Genomic DNA, 26,889 nt, shown 5'->3' on the forward strand with positions numbered 1-26,889 from the left:
CAACAGGAATTTGTTTTGGCACATTCCCAGCATCAAAGGAAAGACATACACTGTACGTGAAATGGGGAAAAGCATAATAGCAAAGTACAAAAGGGCAAGCTGTAAACAATTAGCATGGATTTCAAGAAAAGGTCATAAACAAGCCTCCAGCAGTGTGGGAGAAAGGACACAAACAGCAGGTTTCTGTTATGAAATGAATGTGTTTTTTTCTCTTCAGAATGCTGTTGCATGGTGGACAAAGTAGGGGTGCCAGGCAAGGCATTAGATCGGGACAAGGAGCCATGGGGCCTATAACAGACTGTTGTGGTGCTGGGCTATGGAGCTGGGGATCAGTGGTGTAGTCTTCGTAGAACGCAGGTATACGGAGTATACCCACTTCTAAATTTCAGGGATTTCAGTATACCCACTTAAATTTGATTGATCCATTGTTTTAAAATGCTCAAATATACAGTATACCCGCTTCAAAAAATGCTCAAATATACAGTATACCCACCATAAAAAGTAGACTACACCACTGCTGGGGACCAAAATAGCTTTATGTCTAGGCAGGCACCAATTATAGGCATAGCTTACAAATGATTCAACTATTTGGTATTCGCTACAGCGCTTCTTTATTTTTCTCTCTCCTGCCCTAAGAATGGCAGTTTTGGGTAGGGTGCGCACATCCAAAGTCACTTGTTGCAGGTGCGAGACAAACGTGTCAGATAGTAGAAGAAGGTAGGTCTTTATTAAATCAAATAAACTTTTCTTTTTTGGAGCTTATTCCGCAGTGTGCAAACCTACCTTCTTCAAAGATCCTAAATTACACTCTCCTAAATTATCACTCATGTTGATACACTATGCAGACTGGAGGAGACTGCGGCTGTGAGCCCAGATGGAACACAGAGATGTGCCACGCACGCAACTTAAGGACTCCAGGTTCAATATCACTACCTTAGATGGCAAGGGGAGAGGGATGGTGGATTCATATAGAGAAAACAATACCCTAGTACCATGAAAAATGTTACATGGGTTAAAGGGTCTTTGTGAAATGTTGCCAAAAAGTAAAGTCATACAGTAAAGAGACTCCATATAACCTATGGAAAGACCACACAATAAAGCCACAGTACAGTCACAATAAGAATTTCAAAACACTCACCCTGGTAGTCCAAGTAGTGGCATGCAAATGACTCTTCACATTCAGAGCCGTTATCACCCTCTGGATCCTGAAACCACAACAACTCTCCCATTTACACCTTGATGGGTGAGATCCTTTTCTCAACTAACGAGGGGGGTGGTCTACAGCTCCACCTCTACTAGAGGCCCAGGGATAAAGCTCCTAGCTCCCTTCCATTAGGTCAGAACTGCAGAAGACTTGGCTAAAAGGGGGAATCAGCAAAAAGTACTTCTGCTGGCTACAACTCTGACCCTTTGACTGCTCAAGAACCTGGATGAATGAAGATCTTCATTGGCGCTCATCTCCACTCGTAAAGAACATGAATGCTATAAAGGAAGAGGATATCTATGACTTTCTACCAGAGCATTTGTCTACGGACATGAAAGGTAGTGGTACTTGCACACCAACTTGCAAAGAAGAACCATGTTTGTCGCATGAAATTAAAGGAGAGAAGTTTCAAGTCATGCCATTTAGTGGTCATGAGAGCACTTCTACAATTCAGCCATCAACTCCATCACAACAGGGAATGTCTATGAAGCTGATTAAAGAGGAAGACATTTATGATTTCCTCCCAGAATATTTGTACAGAACTAAGGAGGAAGAGAATGAAACTTACATAGCAGACGTGAAAGAAGAAGCCCTGGACATGAAAAGGGAATCAGAGTTTTCTCGAACGGAACACAATGCACACACGGCTCCAACAGGTATGTTTCATAGCTAGCAACCAAGAACGCTCCCTGGAACAATTTTCTGGAGTGGAGCAACACAGAGCGGATCAAAAAATCCAAATAAAAGTGCAGACATTCTTTTATATTAATTTAACTCATTTGGCTGGCAAGGGAACTATTGTATAAAGGCAATATAACACTTGTGCTTGTGAGGTTGGTCTGGGATACCCTCACTGGTGTAATTACCTCACCAGTGAGGGTATCTCAGACCAACCTCACTCTCACTCGTGTCATATTGCTTAAACGCAAGCCTCATGTGCACCTCATTATTTACTTTTTTAAATAATGAGCTGCTTATGTCAGTGTATAGGTTGCAAATAGTCTAGAAAACACTACGACATACATTTGAAGAAATGTCCATTGGACTACCCTCATGTAAATTTTTTTATGGTATTCCATAATTAATCTGTTGTGAACAGTGCTGGGAAAGTCACTTTGAAAAGTAACTAATTACAAGTACCAGTTACTTATCCAACGAAGTAATTTGTTTGCTTTTCTTCTTTTCTTTCCTCAGGTGAACACCAGACAGCTCATAATAACACAGACCAACACAAATGTCCCACATGTGGGAAAGCATTTGGACGAAAGTCTACTCTCAAGCGGCATCAGATAATCCATACTGGGGAAAGGCCTTACCAGTGTGCAGCATGTGGAAAAGACTTTACAGAAAAAGGTTCCCTCATCATCCATCAGAGAATCCATACTGGGGAAAAACCATTTCAGTGTTCAGCATGTGATGCAGCCTTTTCACAAAGCAGCTCTTTAGCTTATCATCAGATAAGCCATACTGGAGAAAGCGCTCACCAGTGTGATAAATGTGGAAAAGGCTTTACAAGGAAAAGTCATCTCATCATCCATCAGAGAAGCCATACTGGAGAAAGCGCTCACCAGTGTGATAAATGTGGAAAAGGCTTTAAACAGAAAGGTCACCTTACCGGTCATCAGAGAAAACATACTGGGAAAAGGCCTTACCAGTGTACTACATGTGGTGCAGCCTTTTCACAAAGCAGCTCTTTAGCTGATCATCAGATAAGCCATACTGGAGAAGGCTCTCACCAGTGTGATAAATGTGGAAAATGCTTTATAAGGAAAAGTCTTCTCATCATCCATAAGAGAATCCATACTGGAGAAAGGCCATACCAATGTAATACGTGTGGAAAAGACTTTAAACAGAAAAGTCACCTTACCAGTCATCAGAGAAAACATACTGGGAAAAGGCCTTACCAGTGTACTACATGTGGAAAAGGATTTAGACAGAAAACTCACCTCATCACGCATCAGAGAACCCATACTGGAGAAAAGCCTTAGCATTGTGCCATGTGGGAAAGGCTTTGCATGTAAATGTACCCTCAACATTGATCAGAAAATCCACATTGACAACAACTAACAGCAGTGCAGAAGACCTGTATTAGTATGAAGAGCAGTGACAGAACATCTGCATGTTGAGACTGGAGAACAAGATCTGCATTAAATGTGCACTTTGTAACATCTGCATGTGGGGACTGGGGAACAAGACCTGTAGTAGCCTCTTACTGCAGCGGGGGTCACCGGCGACCCTATTCACTTGCTGAAAATGCTTAACTACATCATAAGAACATTGCCATGACATTACAGAGAGCCATAGTGCTGCGCTAAAGGGTTTTAAAGGTGCATAATGTAACATCTGCATGTTGGGATTGGGGAATTAGATGACACTACATGCAGAAAATGAAAAGTCACATAATTACAATAGATTTAAAACCACAGTTTTAATGTTTTGGCCATATTTTATATTACAAAAAATACTTCCAGGGGGCTCCCTGGCCAGAATTCCAATATAGAACATAAAGAACCCTGATGCATATTCAGGTGCTTTAGTCACTCCTGTAGCAGTAATTTGACTTATAGGCTCAACTACTACTCCTACTAATAGTAATAATACTTTGGTTTTGTACAACAGCTTTCAAAAACACCCATTAGCATGGTGTCAGTGGAGGTGTGTGTGGGTAAGTAATGGTATCAGTGTAGGTGTGTGTATGTGTGGGTAATGATATCATTGTGCGTGTGTGTTAGTAGGTGTGTGTGGGTTAAAACACTCCACTACCCCAATAAGTTAGATAACCCAGCATCTCCACACATATACACAATGTGAACTTTATTCCCAGTTTTCCAGTGTTGTTTCTCTCATTCATACTGTTATTTTTTTGTACTCATGCATTGTACTATCTGATTATTTTATTAGAACTTGACAAGCCTTCAGAGATGTTACTTGTTTTGAGTGTTTGACTACTTTTTAAAATAAAGTGTTTTCTCATGGCACAAGGAACGTTTCTGAAGAGTATTCCTAAGTGGACGAAGAGAGACCCACAGTGTTTCCTCTATGGCAACAAGAACACGCACATCAAGGGTGAGCATAGAAGAGCCTCTATTGCTAATGTTAAGGTGTTAATGCATAGGCGAATGCTGGAAAGGCTGAGGATGACACACCTTTACATACTCATGGCAGATTAGAGTGTAATAGCTGCCATTGTTATTCTCATTACAAACTAGAGTGTAATGGCTGCCATTGGTATTCTCATGACAGATTACAGTGTAATGGCAGCCATTGTTCACATGAAGATGATAATGTCCCTTGAGTGCCTGGCTTGTTTGGAAGACCTACAGCCATTTTCTTTTTGGTAGGAGAAGTGAATGTGGAACTGCCAGTGGTTTTGATGGTACATATCCAGCTGGCATTAGCATCAACCCCTATGTGTTCAGACTAGAGATGTACAGGATCCAAGATCCGGTTCCGAATCCGGCAGGATAATAGGGTTTTTCAGACTATCCGGATCCGGCAGGATCTTAAACCGTGGATCCGGTATCCGGCAGTTACCTAAAAATCAGGATTTGGGGCATCTCTACTTTTTACGTAGCCTAGGCTTTTCAGTCAGTCTTTCACAACTCCAATCGCTGCATGGAGTGAAAGCCCTTTGGAAGCGGCCGTTGAAGGCAGTGTGGCAGTAAGCCAATGAGTCTTAAAAATAGTTTGCGCCAACGAGTTGGCTATGTGTTTCAACCCTTTCGTAGGATGCGGTATCCGGTTCCGGATCCGGCAGGATCTTAAGCAGTGGATCCGGTATCCGGCAGGATCCTACAAATCTGGATCCGGTGCATCTCTAGTTCAGACACAGGTAAACAGGCCACAAGTAGGTCCAGAGGGATATGTGACCAGGCATAGGTAAACAGGCCACAAGTAGGTCCAGGGGCATATAACGTCAATAGCAATTTTCTCAGTTTGGCTCTGTGTTAGGTTCAAACCCTTAACATTTGTAAATATGAAAGACCTGAAATGAAAGACACAGAGAATCATTAATTAAGTTTCAAGCCGGCTTGGAGAGCGGATGGGGAGAACCGTCAGCTACAATTTTCCCCACTCGTTCTAAACGCTGTAATAGCTCCAAGCCATATTTATTGAAGGATTGTCCCTGATTACATTTGGTATCTCTACCCGCTACGGAGGGGGGCAATCACCCAGATAGAGATGAATTCATTCACACACACACACACACACACAAACAAACAGGCCTTGGCCTGCCATGTGTAGATGCAACTTTGTTGTGTTTGGGCATTCCATCGTTCTGATACAGATAAAGTCCTCGCACAGTCCAGTAATCCTCCGCTCAGCCTTGAACAGCAATTCTTGAATGCGAAAAGGCACATTTGTACCCAGGCAACATGTTTGCTCTACTAAAGGATAAAATACAGTTCCAACACTCTGGGATTCAAATCCAGTCATATATCTGTCAGAGAAAGTATTCCTTTCAGAAACTCCGGGGTGCTGCATATAGAAATGTACTCTTTCTTTCTCTTACTCTCTCTCTCTCTCTCTCTGCCCCCCTCTCTCTCTGGTCCTCTCTTTCTGCCCCCCCCCCTCTCCACATTTGACTTGAACTGAAAACCACCTTAACTTTAAAAGCTTTGTACTTTAAAACGCCTAATCAGTGCAGTGCGCTGCATGTGGTGATGTGGTGGGGACAACCCGACGTGATCTCATGAGAGACTGTGTAGGTATGACTGTCATTGTGGTTCAAGGACCACATACAACCAGGGCTTCGAACCGGTTCAAGGAACGAAAACGAAAACCAGAAACTTTTTGTATTTTACAGGGAACAGAAACGAAACCGGAAACGTTATTATTTTTTATGTTCTGGAACGGGAACACTATTTAAAAATAATGGTAACCGGTTATTACCGGTTAATACCGTTCCTCAAACAAACAAAAAAAGTCATTATTTGCCTGCGCACGTTACCATGGCGGCTGAGGTTCACGTCCTGTGTGACATCAGACATTGTCTGACTGAATGGAGAGAGAGCTGTAGATTACAAAGTCTTCACTCCACATCTTAATTAAGAGAAACCACTGTCATACAAAAGGACAGAGTTTGCATTGCATTATTGTAAGACATTGCAGGGAAGCGCGTGCAAAGCGCACCGACAATGTTCGGCGTTATTGGGCATCCATGGCCGCTTCAAACTCACAATGTCCATCATAGTGCTCCCCGTTACCCAAGTCAGCTTGGAGCGCACATTTTCATCATTGAGGTTTATTCTCTGCTTCTCCGCTTAGGTCGTCCCTGAATGACAAAATTCTGGAGGATATTCTTTTCATCCGCTTGAATAAACAGTTTTGAATGTAGGCTGACTCATTTGCACTTCCGTCTTTCTTTTTTAACGTCAGTTAGGCCTATTGGGAGTAATCAGCTGACAGGAACGAAATTAACCGTTCCGGGAACAATATTTTTTGGTTCTAACCGGTTCGGGAACGTCAATATATTGGTGGAACTCAGAACCGGAAACGTTATAATTCCGTTTCTGTTCGGAACGGAACGTTTGGAAAAAAATAACGGTTCAAAGCCCTGCATACAACCAATATTATCTCAAGTTTCAGCTTCATATCAAAATTTCATTGCTGGTTTAAGGTGGAAGACAGCGGATATACGGGTAACGTCTGCATACCACCAAGAAGGATGAACCACATCCAACAGGATTGACTGTGGACCCAAGAAGAACCTGTCTGAATTGTTTGAAAGGGATGTCTGCCAGTTTAGTATGGTTGCATTATAGATTAAAAAGGGATCCAGTTTCCAAAGCCCTTTTCTGTAAGCAGTGACCAGCCAATTGTGGCATACAAATATGCAGTGGTGGATACTGCAACTGACACCTGTAACAAACCAGAATGCTGAATGTGGCATCACAGTGACACTGAATGATATACTTGTACTACAATTTCATTCTGGCCACATTTTCAAACCAAAACCTTAAGTTGGGTCATACTTTTCAAACACTTTTTAAACATGTTGTTGTTCTAACCTTAACCTAACAACATTGCATTTCCAATGTCAACCAAGAGATCACAAGAAAATCATGTGTTTTACTGCAGTATCAATGCTACAGCTTGGGGGCTGCCTGTGGGCCATGTCTGGGCAGCATGTGGCCCTTGGGCCGCCAATTGAATAGGCCTCATAGACAGTATAGGCCTATAGTGATATAATGTAATTAATGAGAGGCAGCGGCGTGCACAGACACTTTGGAGAGCAAGTGCTAGAGGGGGGCAGTGAGGTACATGTGGAACTACCGGCTGCTTTGCTAGGCTATAGAGGCTATTATATTATCAGGGCATTATTATCACACACTTTTATTAGCCATGCATACCTAGATGATAATGTCAACATGGACCACAGTAGATTGTGACAAAAAAGCTTCCAGAATAGGAACTTTTGAAAAGGGCATTTATTGTCCAATAGGGCAAATGGGCAGGTGCTTTAGCACCACCTCATCCCTCTCTGTGCACATCTAGTGGCACACATTTACGATATATATAACATAGTAGCATTCTGACAGATAATGTCACCATAGTCAAGGACAGACATGACAACAGAATACACTCAATCACCTTTCCTGCAAGATGGGGAATGGAGGGTGATACAGAAACCCCATCTTTTGTCTCAACAACTTTCGCAACACAGTCGGTATGAAAAGAGAATTTTAGTTTCTCCAGGCACCAATATATTTATACACTGGTTCAGAACCACTGGTTCACGAAACCATGCTTTTCGTTACATTTTCATTTTACATTTAGAAGTGTTGAGAACCACTGGTTCTCACTTCTAAATGTAAAATGAAACTGTAACAAAATTCATTTGAGGCCTTTAGTTAGGTTGGGTAGGTACTGTAGGCCCCCAGTCAAATAATTAATTTGCAAAACCAGAATTAGGCCGCCCTCTGGTGGATTGTAATTGCAAGTAGATCACAGAGCATCCAGAGATGGCAACCTGCCTGAGCAATGCTAGATGGTACCATAGACAGGGCCGGATCTAGCACAGGCTAGATATGGCTGCAGCCTAGGGGCCCCCACCTGCTAGGGGGCCCCCGATTGGTCAGAAGTGACAAGGTGCAATATTGACGAATTCATCTGTCATGTTGAGTAGAGTTGGTAGACATTTTATCCTTAATTTGTAGCACATAATTATGACAAGTTCTATGTAAATTTGTTGCAAAATTCACTTCCCGGGGCCCCCCACAGCAACCTGTGGCCTAGGGGCCCCAGGCTATCTTAATCCTGCCCTGACCATAGATGCAGTAATTTAGTAGTTTTACAGGTTAAAAAAGTGATACTTACCCAACCTAAGCTGTCTGCAAACTTTGGCTTGACCCCTGGATTAAGAAATGAAAAGGAAAGACATACACTGTACGTGCAATGGGGAAAAGCACAATAGCAAAGTACAAAAGGGCAAGCAGTAAACAATTAGCATGGATTTCAAGAAAAGGTCATAAACAAGCCTCCAGCAGTGTGGGAGAAAGGACACAAACAGCAGGTTTCTGTTATGAAATGAATGTGTTTTTTTCTCTTCAGAATGCTGTTGCATGGTGGACAAAGTAGGGGTGGCAGCCAGGGCATTAGATCGGGACAAGGAGCCATGGGGCCTATAAGAGACTGTTGTGGCGGTGGGCTATGGAGCTGGGGCTGGGGACCGAAATAGCTTTATGTCTAGGCAGGCACCAATTATAGGCATAGCTTACAAATGATTCAACTATTTGGTATTCGCTACAGCGCTTCTTTATTTTTCTCTCTCCTGCCCTAAGAATGACAGTTTTGGGTAGGGTGCCCACATCCAAAGTCACTTGTTGCAGGTGCGAGACAAAAGTCTCAGATAGTAGAAGAAGGTAGGTGTGCACACTGCGGAATAAGCTTCAAAAAAATAAAGTTGATTAAATTAAATAAACTTTTCTTTTTTGGAGCTTATTCCGCAGTGTGCAGACCTACCTTCTTCAAAGATCCTAAATTACACTACCGGGTCCTTGATAAGACTCATGGCCGGATAAGGAATGAAACGATGCAGTTGTTGGTGGCTTTAAATAGTTTGTCACCTTGATCATTAACCTAGATGGTGCAATGTTCACCACCACGGCCACTGCTGGGGTTAATCTTTCCCCAACGCCATGGCCTGACGAGTCTGTTCAGATGGCCTCTCAATGCCTTTCATTACCGACCTGATTTGTCACACCTGAAAGTTTGGTTAGGCCTGCCAGAGAGAGAGAGAGAAAAATAACTGAAATAGAAGAGATGTGGTAGCCTAAATGAACAACTGAAGCAGATGTGAGGCCTTGTCTGTTGGTAAATCTCTTTTTGTTTTGTTATGAATGCCCTGTTAATACTTTGCGTCTCCTTATCAATAGATTCTACCAAGCCTAGGCTATTATTTCAGTCAGGTGTGCCCAACAATCCAATCAGATATATCAGTGTGTGTGTGTGTGTGTGTGTGTGTGTGTGTGTGTGTGTGTGTGTGTGTGTGTGTGTGTGTGTGTGTGTGTGTGTGTGTGTGTGTGTGTGTGTGTGTGTGTGTGTGTGTGTGTCTGTGCGCGCGCGCGTTTGTTTCTCCTGTGTAGGCTTTCGTTTCGACAATGCCAGACAGACGTTCAAGCTGTGCGTGTTTTAATAGTGCAATAGTTTTATTGTCTTCATTATGTCATTTTTTAAATAAGTCCTATTGATATCAAATCATAGGGCCTACATCATGTCCTATGCTACTTTCGGGTGCAGGTCGAGATTGGCGGTTCAGTTGGATTGTGGCTCCTCCTCCTCCGCACGTTTTCTGTGTGTGGTTTGTTTCGTGTTGAGTAATTGCACTGCGAGGTCGCTGGGCTGATCTCTGCGACACCCAACCGAAATATAACCCGACAGCGCCCACTCCGACTTTCTCTGCACACACGGAGGACAGTGGGGAGTGACTTGCACGGGTAGGTTTCTTAACTTTTAATCGAATCGCAATTGCACGTAGCCTAGATACTGCCTTCTAATAAAACCCAACGCTAGAGAATGGCCAACATGCACAATGTCAAAATGCACAAAAGCAGGCTACAACAACAACATACTTATCGGTACTTCTTCCTGCGCTTAACTTTACAACTGTCAAAGCTGCTGGTTCAAGGTTCTCTGCTTTGATTCTTTTGTTCTAAATTCCCCTGGTGGATATACTTTTCAAACTTCAGAGCGTGTATAATAGCCTTCGTGTGCAATTATACAACTTTGCAATGTGTCGAGGGAAACGCACGTTTCACCTCACAGAAGTTATGGTAGCCTATCGTGTCTGTATGCTAACACACAATGCAGTGAATTAAGATGCACAATCGTGTCCACGTCTGTTTTAGAAACACATTAACAAATCCGCTTAGAATCTCTCCAAGTCTAGGGGTCAGTCTGTGTGGTCATTTTCTTGTGGTCTGATGTGATTGGTGTTCTTGACGGGTAGGGTGCTTTGCTGGGTTTTGATTGGCTTAGTGGAAGCATAGAGGAGGTTTTTTTTTGGTGATCTGTTTGCAGTTAAATTATGGATATTCATAAACACAAAGAGTTAGCCTTTGGATATATCATGTGAAATGATCAGAGGTGGAACGTAACTAAGTATTTGTACTTCGTTACTGTACTTAAGTATTTTTTTCTGGAATTTGTACTTACTTGAGTAAAAATAAAAATGCAGACTTTTACTTTTACTCAATACATTTTTTTGACAATTACTTGTACTTTCTACTCCTTACATTTCTAGAAGAGGACTTAGTTACTAGTTACATTTATCCTAGGTTTTCCTGTTGTGTTTCGTGGATATTTGAGTAGCCTCAGCTGCAGGCAGGGAGGCGGGACCAAGCCCCTCTTTCAAACTGACACCCAGACAGAAAAGATACTTTAAAAAACATTAACAGGACTCCATAGTCATGTTCAAATAGAACCGAAAACCGTTGCAGAAACTTTTTCCTATTGGATCAAGTAGGCAGACATACTTGTACTTTTGTACTCAGAAAGTACATTTAAAAGTTAGCACTTATGACTTTTACTTAAGTAAATTTTTGGTGTACAACTTTTACTTTCAATTGAGTATTTTTTTCGCAGGGTACTTCTACTTTTACTTAAGTACACAACCTCTGTACTTCTTCCACCTCTGGTAATGATGCATCAAAGTTAAATCATGTCACAAACAAAAAAAGGGATAATAACTCACAATTGTCAACCAATCTAGATTTTGACTTCGCAGGGCATTTTATGATGGTTTATGAGATGTTTACCCACGTGACCTTGAACTGGGCACACTTGTCAGAATTACATAATGCCTTCACATTTTCCACATCAAACTGTAAATTATTCTCTTCACTCTTTTAGTGATTGGTCCAGGAGGAGTGTCCAAGATGAGGATCGCTGTAATTGGTCAGAGCCTGTTTGGCCAGGAAGTTTACAAGGAGCTGCGGAAAGAGGGCCACAGCATTGTTGGTGTGTTCACCATACCTGACAAAGATGGAAAAGCGGATCCCCTGGGTGAGTAGTAAACACAGGTTATAGTTGTTTTAAAAAAATCAAACACACACACACATAAAGAACGGTTTGAGTAATAAAAGGTTGTGGTACACCTGGGAAAGCAACACACACACGCACACAAACACACACACACACACACACACACACACACACACACACACACACACACACACACACACACACACGGTTCTACCACTTTGGCTTTGCCAGTGACAGGACACTCCATTTGAAAGAACCTGAAAACCTTCTGTCACTAACCGCTTCCTTTACTTATTCAGCAGTGAAATATTTGATCTCTGACCTTGTGTGGCTTGATGATCAGTCAATTGGACATTCTCCAGCATTGTAACAAGCTGTGTAATTATTATACACAGGGCTGTCTGCCAGTGACCTTACAGTTCATTAAGGCCCAGGATATTGCTTGCTGCAGTATATGTGTGTGCACGTTTTCAAGTAAGTCAAGTAGTCAAGTAGGTTTTTATTGTCAATTTCTTTACATGCACTGGTCATACAAAGAATTTGAAATTACATTTCTTGCTTTCCCATACAGACATAGACTAATTAAGGTAAGGACATAGACAGTATAGACATAGACAGTACTTATACATGGACTTAAGACAGTATGGACATAGACAGTGCTCATACAGACATTTAAAGTGCAAGACTGGACAACAGAAGACTTGTAGAGGACATACATTAAGAGGTATTTGTTGTGTTTTTGTGCTTTTCCTAAAAAAAGTCCTTTATAGCGTTCTGACATGGTAATAGTAGCATTTTGAAGAAAAATAAATATAAAAAGGTCTGTCAAGTACACCAGCAGCAGTGTGTGTGTGTGTGTGTGTGTGTGTGTGTGTGTGTGTGTGTGTGTGTGTGTGTGTGTGTGTGTGTATGTGTTTAGTGCAGGTAGAAGGTGCGGTGTGCGTCTTGTGTGTGTGTTCGTGTGTCTGTGTGTGTGTGTGTGTGTGTGTGTGTCAGTGTGTGTGTGTCAGTGTGTGTATGTTTGGGTTTAGTGCAGAAAGTGCAGTGTGCTTGTGTGTGTGTGTGTGTGTGTGTGTGTGTGTGTGTGTGTGTGTGTGTGTGTGTGTGTGTGTGTGTGTGTGTGTGTGTGTGTGTGTGTGTGTGTGTGTGTGTGTGTGTGTGTGTGTGTGTGTGCATTGTTTTGAGTTAGTGCAGGTTGAAAGTTCAGTCACAAGTATAGTAGTGCAGGTGGAATGTTCAGTCGCAGATATGGTGGTGGGGGGTGGGGGGGGGGTTGTCAGTGGCCTTGCTGGCTAGAGGCTGACAGTGGGGGGGGGGGGGGGTGGGGGGGGGGGGGGGGGGTTGTCAGTGGCCTTGCTGGCTAGAGGCTGACAGTGGAGGGAGAGTGGGTTGAGTGTTCAGCATCTTGATCGCTTGGTGCATTGTGCTGCTCGCCAGCCGGGTGGTACGGGAACGGAGGCGCCTGTACCTCTTTCCAGAGGGCAGGAGGCTGAACAGTTTGTGTGCAGGGTGGCTTGTGTCTTTGATGATCATCAGTGCTTTCCGGGTGAGGCGTGTGGTGTAAATGTCCTGCAGGGAGGGGAGTGGTACTCCAATGATCTTCTTCGCTGTGTTCACAACACGCTGGAGTGTCTTCCTGTTTTTCTCCGTGCAGCTTCCTCCCCACACTGTGATGCAGTTGGACACGACGCTCTCTATGGTTCCTCTGTAGAATGTTGTCATGATGGAGGGTGTAGCACTTGCCTTCTTTAGTTTGCGCAGGAAGTAGAGACGCTGATGGGCCTTCTTCGCCAGTGATGTAGTGTTGGTGGTCCAAGAGAGGTCGTCGCTGATGTGCACTCCAAGGAACTTGGTGCTGCTCACTCTCTCCACAGCATCGCCGTCGATGGTCAGTGGTGGCAGTTGTTTTTGGACCCTTTGGAAGTTGACAACAATCTCCTTGGTCTTGTTGACATTCAGCAGGAATGACATTCAGTTTTGCATTGCCATGCGTATTTTATGTCAATTTTGGGCAGGGTATCCCACCTGACGCAAGGTATGCAGATGCATGCATAGCACACGTTGCAATATAAGGTTCGTTTGAATTTGTTGCCAAATCCATGTTGACATGAAGGACATGAGCGAGAACTTGTTGTCATGATGTGGGTGGTATTAAACAGTGTGCATTTCAAGTCGACCACTTAATGTGCACGAGGCGATGAGCTTGCACCAGTTTGATCTACTGGCACACCACATGTGATGTGTGTGTGTGTGTGTGTGTGTGTGTGTGTGGGGGGGGGGGGGGGGGGGGGGTTGTTGTCCAACCAGTTCAGGGGTGCGTCCCCTCAGAGGCGGTATGCAGACGAGCATCAACGGGGATAAGCAACTGTGGGAGTTGCAAGGTCCGTCTGCAGTTGCCTCATAGGCATGCAGACATTGCGGAATCTATTGACACAACCGTTAGGCGTGATCAAATGTGTTTTTAGTACAGTAAGATGATTCAAACTCTGCCCACCCAATGCAAAGGAGTGCACTCAATTTCGGTCTCCTATGGGGGCGTTGCCCCCTCCTTCTTAAGGGGGATTCAGAGTCGCGCGTTCACGGAGGTTCTGCACAGAGAAGCAGCCACCGCGCCCCCCTGTGCAGCGACAAAACGACCCCTGGCTGCAGTACACGCATGTTTCTCCCAGGCTGAAATGTCCGTGAGCTGAGCTATGCTTGAAGACGGTGATTGGTCAATGCGCTTACGGCAGTCCGGGGGGAACTCAGCCCTGATAGGTCAGTTGTGTTCTATTCTTCTACCCTACCGCGGAGGTTTGAAGGAAAACGAAAAACACGATGCAGTTGACTTGGCAGGAAATCACTGGAGTTTACTTGACAGGGAGAAGAGAAACTGTTTTTTATTTCAGTAGTACAACTTCCAAAAAATCAATTAGAAATATCCATAAAAGGCCATCATGGAAATTATATGTTTGTAGTGTGGTAGTAGCAAAGAAGCCTCTTTGTTCTTTTGTAGTGTGGCAGCTAGCTCATTAAAACAGGGTTCGCTAATGTCCTGTAGAGTTTGAATGGGTTTGGCTGACAGTTGCTAAGCTAGCTGTTAATTAGATAGGCTATCTATTGTATTTAAAAATGGCTTTTGTTTCATTTAACCACCTCAACTGTAAAACATGAATAAAGAGAGACTCTTGTATGCTATCATCCATGTCTAATTACGCCACAACTTTTTAAATTAATAGCAAGAAGCCTCTTTGTTGATTTGTAGTGTGGCAGCTAGCTTCTAAAACAGGGTTCGCTAATGTCCTGTAGAGTTTGAATGGGTTTGGCTGACAGTTGCTAAGCTAGCTGTTAATATGGCCATTAGATGTATTGTATTTAAAAACGGCTTTTGTTTGGCATTTTAACCACCTGAACTGTAAAACATGAATAAAGAGAGAATCTTGTATGCTATCATTCATGTCTAATTACGCCACAACTTTTTAAATTAATAGCAAGAAGCCTTTGTTAGTGGTAGAATTACGTTTCAGGTGGCTAGTCAACTAGCTTTGAGTTTGTAATGACTGATTTAGCTGGCTAGCTACTACTAGGCCCCAGGTGTGAATGGCCATTCATGCTGTCTATTGTCTTTTAAAATGGCGTTTGTCTTGCATTTAATCTCATGTAGTACTTGACCAAAAAGAAACTGATGTTGTACCATCTAATTATGCCCCAACTTTTAGAAGTAGGCTAGAATATTACGTTTTACATAGCCAGCTGGTTAGCTTTGTGATTCATTCTAGGGACTGGGCTCAACTGAATGAGTTAGTTCGCCCCCTGTTGTCACGGAGGTGAATTGACGTCATTAAAATCTCAGCAGGAAAAAAACACCACGCCCTTTCCTGCATGCGCACGCAGGGCGACTATGAGGAATACACATCCCGCTGACAGTACGTCCATGCTGTACCCCAAGTCAGCACAGCATGACTATGTATCAGGCTTTATTCTCTTTCTGTGGCATTTGGTGACTGCTTGCATAAGTTGTGCGCTACCACCATCTACAGTGCCAAGGGAACTCCCATTTATTCTCAACCTAAAGTCTTCAAAGGTCTCCTAATTGCAGATCTCCTACAAGGGCGTTCACATGACATCACATGGATCCAGGAAATACACTGGCTTGCATCATCTTATTCTACTCTACTCTCTTTGGCGCGATCTTCCTAACTTCCGTGTTTGTTGAGGGCAGTCATGGGTAAGCCATGACTGAGGTACCCTGAGTGAGCATGGTACGGTTCCGCTGCATTGCAAATTCGTTGTGTGCACTTGTGGAGTACTGTGTCACAATGTGGAGTGCTGTGTCACAATGGGAGTTGGAGTTTCCCAGGTGGGCTTTCGGGCTTTCTATCTTGTTGAAGTTGCGCTAGAGAAACAATGTTGGAAAATATTATTGAGAGCCCTAGTTGGCTAGCATGTGTATTGCTCTGATTAGTTCTTCAACAAGCATATGCACACTCATTTGCACATTGTTGCCCGTCTAAGTCAAGTCACACAGCAAGCATTAACCCAGGCCTAAGAAGTTCATCTGGCAGTCCCAGAATGTGCGATTGCTTTATTGACATTTGCCCCATCACAGTCCTGAATTAAGTATTTTAGAAGACCTAGACTTTCCCGTAAAATAGGGCTGCTATCATTTTGGACGGAGCTTTTTATAGTTCCAGTCAGGTGACATTTTTGTAGCACCACTAAAACCTGAAGGTATCAGAAAAAAAGGAGGACAGGACATTGACCTGTTAATGACTCACTAGACCAGTTTGCAACCCATGAGGTGATATGCCCAGGGCCGGATTAAGGTGGCCTGGGGCCCCTAGGCTACAGGTTGCTGTGGGGCCACCTGGAAGGCAAACTTCGTGACATTTACATGGCCAGTGACATAATAACGAGCTAGGACTTAAGGATAACATGTCTACCAACCATACTCAACACGACAGATGAATTTTTCAGTATTGCATCCTGTCACAATTCTGCACAATTTCTCCCTTTTGGCCAATCGGGGGGGCCCCTAGCTGGTGTGGGTCCCTAGGCTGTAGCCATATCTAGCCTGTGCATTAACCCAGGCCTGGATATGCCCTTGTAATGGCGTCTCCTCATACTGAGTCCCTCCCGTGCCTAACTGCCCCTGCCTATGACCTCATTTTGGTGTTCGAGTGAATCTTTATATTTTATTTTTTGCTTGCTTTCCATTTTGCTTACCTGCTGGCTCGCCACAAGCCAGGCAGTTCCTGGGACAAATGTATACAAGAGGAAACAACAGGAGCGAATTGGTCCCCAATTTCATAGTGTAACATAGTTTGTGCATGGTAAAAACTGAAGGATACCAAAACTGCATCAGTGCTGAATCAACAGAGAGTAACTTAAGAAACTTGTGAAAAATCTTGCCACAGCTGCTTGTTGCATGTTGCATATGGTACTGATAAGAAAGAGGGGGAGGGATAGGATTGTAGCGGTCAAGGGGTGGGACCAAACAAAGTTGTCAAAAAGATGGCCAGTGTTTTGACCTCTCGCGAGAAACACACCCCTGATTCTGATCTTCCTCAGCCATGGAAGTGGAGAATTCCCAGTATTCTATTCAAGTTCTCACGCTGTGTGTGTATCCACCTGTCTGTTTGTCTATCTATCTGTCTGTCTAATAAAACTCATTCTGAAGCTATGATTTTGGCCACTGAGGCCGAGAAAGATGGAGCACTGGTGTTCAAGTTCCCATGCTGTATGTGTATCTGTCTGTCTAGAAAAACTCATTCTGATGTTATGATTTCAGCCACGAAGGCAGAGAAGGACGGAGCACTGGTGTCCAAGTTCCCATGCTGTATGTGTGTCTGTCTGTGTAATAAAACAAAGGTTATGTATATAACCACTGTTCTATGAGTTCCGGATGACCGCCAGAGCTTGGCAGCCACTCGGAGTGTACACGAGACATTTTGCCAAGAGGACATTCCCTGGGTGCACTGCTCTTTTGACCACGGGGTCACCGGGTGACGTCCCCCAGCCAGGTCACAAGTGAATTTGAAGAGCTCTTTTCCAAAATGAGACATTTCCATTTTATAGAATGTTGGGAAATTAACATTTTTGTATTGGGCATTCCATTGAAATGCAAGGTTTTAAAGTATGTTCTCAAAACGTTTGAATGGCAAGAATTCACACATAGATGATAGGACCTTTTAACAGTCAATTCCAATATTAAAATGCAAAAAGTCAAAAATGGTGGATATAGCATTTTGGAAAAGAGCTCTTCATTTGACGTTATTAAATACTCGACCTGCACGTTCCGTGTGATGGATATCCATGCTGCAAGCAGCGCCTCTGGTGGTCAGGAGGAACAATAAATATAAAACTCATTCTGATGTTATGATTTCAGCCAAGGAGGCGGAGAAGGGTGGAGTGCTGGTGTTCAAATTCAAAAATGTGTATCTGTCTGTCTGTCTGTGGAATGGCTAATATACAGCATCAACTTAAAATGTCAATCTTTTTAATACATTTTTTAACCTTTTCACCAAATTTGCTGTTATTAAAAACAATACTAAATATCGAAAACAATACGATATATTGTGCAGCCCTATAAGAAAACTCATTCTGATGTTATGATTTCAGCCACGGAGGCGGAGAAGGACGGCGTGCCGGTGTTCAAGTTCCCGCGGTGGCGCGTGAAGGGCCAGGGCATCCCGGAGGTGGTGGACAAGTACAAGGCGGTGGGCGCCGAGCTGAACGTGCTGCCCTTCTGCTCCCAGTTCATCCCCATGGAGGTCATCGACCACCCCAAGCACGGCTCCATCATCTACCACCCCTCGCTGCTGCCCCGGCACAGGGGAGCCTCCGCCATCAACTGGTACACACACACGCGCTAACACACACACACACACACACACACACACACACACACACACACACACACGCACGCACGCACACACACACACACACGAGCCCACACACACACAAATGCATACATACATACTGTACATACATACACAAGTACACACAATATGAATCTGTCATCTACCACCCCTCACTGCCCCACACACACACACACGCACACACACACACATGTGTGAGCGCCAGGGCTTTGAACCATTATTTTTTTCCAAACGTTCCGTTCCGAACAGAAACGGAATTATAACGTTTCTGGTTATAAGTTCCACCAATAAATTGACGTTCCCGAACCGGTTAGAACAAAAAAATACTGTTCCCGGAACGGTTAATTTCGTTCCTGTCAGCTAATTACTCCCATAGGCCTAACTGACGTGAATTAACCAAGAAAGACGGAAGTGCAAATGAGTCAGCCTACATTCCAAACTGTTAATTCAAGCAGATGAAAAGAATATCCTCCAGAATTTTGTCATTCAGGGACGACCTAAACGGAGAAGTGGAGAATAAACCTCAATGATGAAAATGCACGCTCCACGCTGACTTGGGTCACGGGGAGCGCTATGACGGACATTGTGAGTTTGTGCATATTTGAAGCGGCCATGGATGCCCAATAACGTTGAACATTCTCGGTGCGCTTTACACACGCTTCTCTGCAATGTCTTACAATGATGCAATGGAAACTCTTCCCTTTTGCATGACAGTGGTTTCTCTTATTTAAGATGTGGAGTGGAGACTTAGTAGTCCACAGCTCTCTCTCCATTCAGTCAGAGAATGTCTGATGTCACACAGGACGTGAACCTCAGCCGTCATGGTAACGTGCACAGGAAAATAATTACCTTTTTTGTTTTGTTTGAGGAACGGTATTAACCGGTATTAACCGGTTACCATTATTTTTAAATAAGTGTTCCCGTTCCAGAACATGAAAAATAATAACGTTTCCGGTTTCGTTTCTGTTCCCTGTAAAATATAAAAAGTTTCCGGTTTTCGTTTTCGTTCCTTGAACCGGTTCAAAGCCCTGGCGAGCGCACACAAATACATCAACTGGTACACGCCCATGCCCATGCCCATGCCCACGCACGCACGCACGCACGCACGCATACACACATACATACATACACACATACATACACACATACACACACACACACACACACAATATACTGTATATCCATCATCTACAACCCCTCCCTCCTACCCTAGCACGCGCACGCACACACACACTTATGCCAATGTACATTTTAATACCCAAAAATACTGCATAGGCACACAATCAGTGAGGGGTTGAACATTTTGTTTCTATCCTCTTTTCAGAGGTTTACTTTATTAGCATCATGTAACTGCTACTGTATGCAGTAGCATTGTGCAGGGGGCAGCCGTGGCCTAGTGATTAGAGAGTTGGTCTTTCAATCTAGGGGTTGCAGGTTCGAATCCCCCCTGACCTTTCCCTACATCTCCATCCATGGCTGAAGTGCCCTTGAGCACCTCCCCACACTGCTCCAGGGACTGTAACCAGTAGCCTGAAAAGTACTAACTGTAAGTCGCTTTGAATAAATGAAAGCGTCAGCTAAGTGTAATGTAATGTAATGTATGCACATAACAATTGATAAGTCGCCCTCACAATTTGATTCAGGACTCTCATTCATGGCGACAAGAAGGGAGGGTTCACTGTGTTCTGGGCAGATGACGGACTGGACACTGGACCAATCCTGTTGCAGAGAGAATGCGACGTGGAGCCCGACGACACCGTCAACACCATCTACAAACGCTTCCTGTTTCCCGAGGGCGTCAAGGGAACGGTGAGGAAGTGCAGTCCATATTAGGGCAGCAAAGTTAGATAGCTGGTGTAACGAATGCTATTTATCAGTACATGAGTAGACCAGACGCGACTTGAGCGATTCCTGCAACGAAAGTAATTGACTTTGTAGCTGGCGACAGAAGATAGAAAAGGATTTGGGCGACTAGAGGCAATTTGAGCGACTTGAGTGGCAGTTTGTAGTTGGGCTGCAGCGAATATTATGCAAATGAGCTATGATGCGGTTGGGCGACAGCCACCATGCTTGCATACTCTGTCATACTCTGTTGCTAAGTTCTATCGCTCGTATCGCTCTTGTTGCACAGTCTAGAGATTAATGTCGCTGCCGGTGTATTCGCCCGGTCAGAGTCCCCTGTCCTTCTCCCAATATCTGAAAGATGTGCTGCCTACTGAAATAACAGCCTGGCTTTTAGTCCAGTCGGTAGTAGTTCTCCCTCCCATGTCAGACTTGATGTGTGAGGTTGCAATCCCTTGCTGTGTTCAAGGGATCACTGGGTATAGAATGTGTAGGAAAAAAAACATAAACAAGTTGTGTAAGAACCTTTTGAACTATATTGCCTCTATGAGCTGATCTCTACATGCGATTGCTGGTGTTTGTGTTGTCAGAGGGTGTGTGTGTGTGTGTTTGTTTACTTAGACATATGTGCTTATGTATAGTATACGATCCCTTTGCCTGTGTTTGGAGGCCAGGTGTAGCGCGCGTGCATGAAAACAAACTGATCACCATGTAATCTGTGTGTGTGTGTGCGCGCGTGCGTGCAGGTGGAGGCGGTGCGCATGATCGCTAACGGAACTGCCCCCAAGATCACCCAGCCTGAAGAGGGCGCCACCTACGAATGCATCCAGAAGAAGGACAACTCCAAGGTCAGCAGCCTGCACACTCACTGCCACAAACACACACACATGTATACCAAAGAAGGTGGATCTAACAAGAAGCGTCATTTTGTTTCTTTTCCGGTATCCACTTTATGTCTGGTGAACGCCCCTTTAGGAGACCTTCGGTTAGGAGACCTTCGGAGTCCTGAGGTTGAGAATCAATGAAGTCCCCTTAGCGCTGTAGATGGCGGTAGCGCACGTCTTGCGCAAACACCTCAAAAAGAGAAGAAGAAGTAGGGGACAACGCCCCCTTAGGAGACCCAACTTGAGCACATGCTTTTGCATTGAGTGGGCGTGTTTTGCGATATCTTGGTTTGATTCAGTATTTTTGTGTATACTATAGTAATGGAGCTCAGCAGTGAAACTATCTCTGTTAAGAGCACCATGACCACTTGAATTTCCCTTCTGGGATAATCAAGTTGACTTTGACTGACTTTTACTTTAACATGCACACTGTAGATCCAATGTGTCTGCCTGTGTCCACTTCACAACCAAAAGCTATGTGCAGATATTGGTCTGGCATACTCCGCACCTTGACCCTAACTGATATACGCTCCCAAACAAACGCCCACCTTTCTCTATCTCTATCTGTCTCCGTATTTGCGTCGCTGTGCAGTGTCACTCTGACGTACATATGGTTAGTCAATATGCAACCTTGAACCCCATGAAAACAAACACACACACACACACACACACACACACACTTACACTCTCCGCATCTGTGTGTTTTTGCTATGCGTACAGATCGACTGGAACCAGTCAGCTGAAGCCATCCATAACTGGATCCGAGGGAACGATAAGGTTCCTGGTGCCTGGGCAGAGGTGGACGGACAGGTGAAGTCAAAAGCACTCCTTCTCCCTCACTCACTCACTCACTCACTCACTCACTCACTCACTCACTCACTCACTCACTCACTCACTCACTCACTCACTCACTCACTCACTCACTCACTCACTCACTCACTCACTCACTCACTCACTCACTCACTCACTCACTCACTCACTCACTCACTCACACAAAACACTCTCTTTCACACATACATACACACAAAACACTCTCTTTCACACATACATACACACAAAACACTCTCTTTCACACATACACACAAGATCACATACAAAACCAAAATAACTGTCTCTTTCTGTCACAAGCACCCTATTTCTGTGCCCCCCACCCCCCCATACACAAACACAAGCTCACAAATGCAAACAAAACAAAAAATAAACAATTACAGAAAGAAAACTCATGCACACACATGAACAAAGAAGACATACTTTGCAAAGAAAAAAGTAATGTTTCAGTTGGTATCATGTAGGTTTGTTATGTATTACAGTATGTGTCCTCAAAGCCACTTAATCAAGATAAAAAAAAACATGAACGTCACATGCTACAGCTCGAGCATCTTGAACAGCAGTACTGATCAAGTGACTCCTCTATCTTGATTGCTCATCAACTAATATTCAAGCCAAATATGTTGGTTAACGTCTATGTATGTGCAATGTATTTTTTAATAGAAAGTGACGTTCTACGGCTCGACGCTGGTGGACAACGGCACCACGGCTAACGGCAAGCCCCTGGAGATCCCTGGAGCCAGCAAACCCGGACTGGTCACCAAGACAGGCCTAGTGCTCTTTGGCAACGACGGCAAGACGGTAGGGACAAACAGAACGGACAGACAGCTGCCTTTGCCTCTGCTGCTACGACTGTGAAATAATACATAACAACAAGATAACACGCGCACAATCAGGGTAGCGTTAGCACTACTCAAGGCCTGTGGGCTACATTTATTTTAGGCCTTTTTTACCTCTAATGGTGCGTATGATTGCGATAGTTTATTAAGTCACCTCTGCGCATACACACACACACACACACACACACACAACTGCTGGACACTCCCCCCTTGCTTAGCTTTGCCGGGAAAGTTTCTGTCGTACGGCGCTTGGCAGTCTGAGCTTTAAAGCAGTCTTATCTGGGATATGTGCTAGACATGTTGACACTGTGTGTTTGTTTTTCTGCTGCCTTAATATGTTCACAGACACACATTTGCACTTTTAAACACACACACACACACACACACACACACACACACACACACACACACACACACACACACACGCGCACACACGCACACACGCATGCATGACAGGAGACATGGTCATGTGCTATGGACTAGAGAACATATTTGTGCATTAGGAGTCTAAAGAGCAGTTTGGTAGCCAGCAGCTGCCCCTGAACTTCAGCCCTGCAGGCCTGCAGTAGGACTGAAGAAAGCTCTTTGTCTGTCTGCTGTTACACAACCGAACTCCTCTACTTTGGAAAGAGAGGGGGGGGGGAGGGAGAGGAGGGAGAGGAGAGAGAAGGAGGCATTTATTAAAAGAGAGAGACCGAACTCCTCTACTTTGGAAAGAGAGGGGGGGGGTGTAGAGGGAGAGGAGAGAGAAGGAGAGAGAGGGAGGGGGGAGAGAGAGAGTGGGGGTAGGGAGAGAGAGAGAAAGAGAGGATGGAGAGAGAGAGAGAGAGAGAGAGAGAGGGGGAGAGAGAGAGAGAGAGGGAGAGAGAGAGAGGGAGAGGGAGAGGGAGAGAGCGAGAGAGAGAGAGAGAGAGAGAGAGAGAGAGAGAGAGAGAGAGAGAGAGAGAGAGAGAGAGAGAGAGAGAGAGAGAGAGAGAGAGAGAGAGAGAGAGAGAGAGAGAGAGAGTTTTCTAGATGGGTGGAGAAAGGGAGAAAGAGAGAGTGTGCAAGAGCCAGAGGACGGAACAGAACGGGGAACAGTGCCAAAAATATGTTCAGTGGACTCCGGGCGAAGTTTTGCTTTGGGACAGACAGGGGAGGGATGGAGGAGGAAGAAAAGGAGAGAGGGAGAGAGAGTGTGAAAATAGAGGAAGAAAGAGGAGGGAGGTTGTGGTAGGAGGAGGGGGGTGGGTCAGAGATGAGAGTGAGAGAGAAAGAGAGAGAGAGAGAGCATTGATTGATGGGAGCTGTAATGGCTCATTAGAATTCCCCTCTTTCACAGTTTTGTGTTCAAATTAGCTCACACATCCCTCCTCCTTTTCTCCCTCTCCTTTTCCTCTCTTTCTTCTCTCTCTCTTTCCACCTTCTTTCATATTCTACTTGTACTTGGGTAACTATTTTGTGTGCATACCGTACATGCATGTGTGTGTGCATAATGCATATCTTTGTGGAGTTCATTAGGGTTGTCTCAACAGTGGTCAGAAACAGAGGCCCAACAGCGTCAGTCAGCATTGCAGCTGCCATTGCCAGTCTGTTCTTGTCATATGGGTTGGAGTAGTACTGTATGTTGTTGTTGTGTCGGTCCTCTTCCTTCCACCGGTTTTGTTTAGCTACTGACCAACTGTAATTTCATCTCTCTTTTCATTACATGTGACGCATTGTCATTAGCATTGATAAATTATCATTGCTTTCCTTTTTCCTTTACACTGCTGATGGCATTGTAATTATTAAAGTGTTTGTGTGTGCGTGTGCGTGTGTGTGTGAGTGCGCAGCTGCTTGTGTCATTGTAATTAAACTACTGTGTGTGTGTGTGTGTGTGTGTGTGTGTGTGTGTGTGTGTGTGTGTGTGTGTGTGTGTGTGTTTAGTTTCATGATTTTGTTTGTATTTATGCAGCTGCTTTTGTCATTGTAATTAAACCATGAATCTGTGTGTGTGTTTGTTTGTGTGTGTGTGTGTGTAGCTGCTGGTGAAAAATCTGCAGTTTGAGGATGGCAAGATGATCAACGCTGCTCAATACTTCAGCGCTGGAGCCAGCTCTGCTGTGGAGCTCACCGAGGAGGAGAAGACCTTCGCCGAGCAGATGAGGGTGAATAACCACATGCATGAACACACACTCTCCCACTGGTCAAGAGAACACGTGCACACACTCGCACGCACATGCACACTCGCACAGGAAGTGAAAGCTTTTGCTCAATAGAAGGCCGTTACAACACCCACACAAGCCTTGGCAGCAGGTAGCACTCACTCGTTCTTCACTCAATGAACAACTTTCCGAGGCATCTCCCCATGTTAGCTGGTTGTGTAAATACCAGCGATCGTACATTGACTTATTCCATTCCCTTACACACGCAAACACACACTGTTGGCACCACTGACTTATATACTGCACTGTGTAGTTCGATAGAACTCACTTTGAAGCAACCGTGACTGATTTACTTCCGCCCCATGTCCCGCCACCAGCCGTTGCTTCACAATAAATCGAACGTACGCAGTCCAGTATATAAGTCAGTGGTTGGCACGCCAGCAGGTTAAATTGTGTGTGTATGCGTCTATAATGCTGCAGGTGGTGTGGAAGAGCATCCTGACGAACGTGGACCAGGTCAGCGACTCCACCGACTTCTTCAAGTCCGGAGCTGCCTCCATGGATGTAGTGAGGTAAGCCATTTATCTCTCTGCAAGAAGTGTGTGATGGGAGTGGCCATCACCAGGGTTGTGGGTGCGCTCTGACTATCACGCCCATGAGCCTCCGTATGGTCCCCCCTGTAGGTCCGGATTCGAGTCCCAGCAGGGCAACTGTACTCCCCTCCGCTACAATGCGAATGTAATGATTAAAAAGACATTGATGGTAGCTCTAGAGCTGTTTTAATGTTTTATGTGAGTTGCAGATTGCTTTTAAGTTCACGTGCCTGTTTCTTTGCTAGCTCCATGGGGCAACTTTAGGAACTGCTGAGTCAACGAATATATAGAATGCACACTTGCATCATCAATACATTATTTGATTGCACCTTCAGCTTTTATCACACAATTCTTTTATATGGATAAATTGGCTAATATTTTCTGTGTGTGTGTGTGTGTGTGTGTGTGTGTGTGTGTGTGTGTGTGTGTGTGTGTGTGTGTGTGTGTGTGTGTGTGTGTGTGTGTGTGTGTGTGTGTGTGTGTGTGTGTTTGTGTGTGTGTGTGCGTTTGCCCTTTAACCCCATCTCCTCAGGCTTGTGGAGGAGGTGAAGCTGAGGCGCAGTGAGCTGCAGCTGCAGAATGAGGATGTGTACATGGCCACCACCTTCCAGGACTTCATCCAGATGTGCGTCCGCAAGCTCCGCGGAGAGGACGGCGAGGAGGAGCTGGTCATCGACTATGTAAGGGTCACCAAGGGGACTGTGTCTGTGCCTGTGTGTGCCCCTGTGCGTGCGTTTGTGTCTGAGAGGAGCTGGTTGAGAATTATGTAAGGATGTGCGTGTGTGTGTGTGTGTGTCTGTCTGTCTGTCTGAGAGGAGCTGGTTGAGAATTATGTAAGGATGTGCGTGTGTGTGTGTGTGTGTGCGCGTGTGTGTGGGTTGAGAACTACTGTATGTAAGGGTCTGTGTGTGCGTGTGTCTGTCTTTCTGTCTGTCTGTCTATCTGAGAGGAGCTGGTTGAAAACTATGTTAGGATCAAGGGTTGTGTGTGTGTGTGCGTGTGTGCGCGCGTGCGGGCGTGTAGGCCAACACCGACAGATTTGTTTAGATTATCTTTTTAGGATATTTGTGTGAAACATCTATGTACATGCAGTATTGAAAGCTGCAATTATTTCCTCCAAAGTGACATCTTTTTTTACACCTTCATACTGAGCACTTCACTACACACCATTTCAATAGTAACTTTCATCAAATGAATGTATTTTGTGCCACAAAAAGTGTGTAACCCAACA

General features: G+C 44.5%; 2 protein-coding genes across 2 annotated transcripts in view; both read left to right on the forward strand.

Moving 5' to 3' along the window:
* The first annotated feature begins 1,359 nt into the window (after positions 1–1,359).
* On the forward strand, positions 1,360–3,221 carry LOC134463143 (zinc finger protein 300-like). The gene is made up of 2 exons (XM_063216379.1): positions 1,360–1,860; positions 2,399–3,221. Exons 1-2 carry the CDS (start codon positions 1,431–1,433, stop codon positions 3,190–3,192), a joined length of 1,224 nt encoding a protein of 407 aa, XP_063072449.1. The 5' UTR covers positions 1,360–1,430; the 3' UTR covers positions 3,193–3,221.
* Positions 3,222–10,026: 6,805 nt separating this feature from the next.
* aldh1l1 (aldehyde dehydrogenase 1 family, member L1) overlaps positions 10,027–26,889 on the forward strand; it is a 34,653-nt gene continuing 17,790 nt past the window's right edge. The window contains exons 1-10 of the mRNA XM_063215121.1: positions 10,027–10,143; positions 11,558–11,710; positions 18,290–18,524; positions 20,193–20,358; positions 21,138–21,239; positions 21,996–22,085; positions 22,767–22,904; positions 24,943–25,068; positions 25,546–25,637; positions 26,191–26,338. Of these exons, the coding sequence (XP_063071191.1) occupies positions 11,584–11,710; positions 18,290–18,524; positions 20,193–20,358; positions 21,138–21,239; positions 21,996–22,085; positions 22,767–22,904; positions 24,943–25,068; positions 25,546–25,637; positions 26,191–26,338 (1,224 nt within the window). The 5' untranslated portion in view covers positions 10,027–10,143; positions 11,558–11,583. The remainder of the gene's footprint in view (positions 10,144–11,557; positions 11,711–18,289; positions 18,525–20,192; positions 20,359–21,137; positions 21,240–21,995; positions 22,086–22,766; positions 22,905–24,942; positions 25,069–25,545; positions 25,638–26,190; positions 26,339–26,889) is intronic.

The sequence above is a fragment of the Engraulis encrasicolus genome, chromosome 14 (genome assembly GCF_034702125.1).
Source record: "Engraulis encrasicolus isolate BLACKSEA-1 chromosome 14, IST_EnEncr_1.0, whole genome shotgun sequence".
Lineage (NCBI taxonomy): Eukaryota > Metazoa > Chordata > Actinopteri > Clupeiformes > Engraulidae > Engraulis > Engraulis encrasicolus.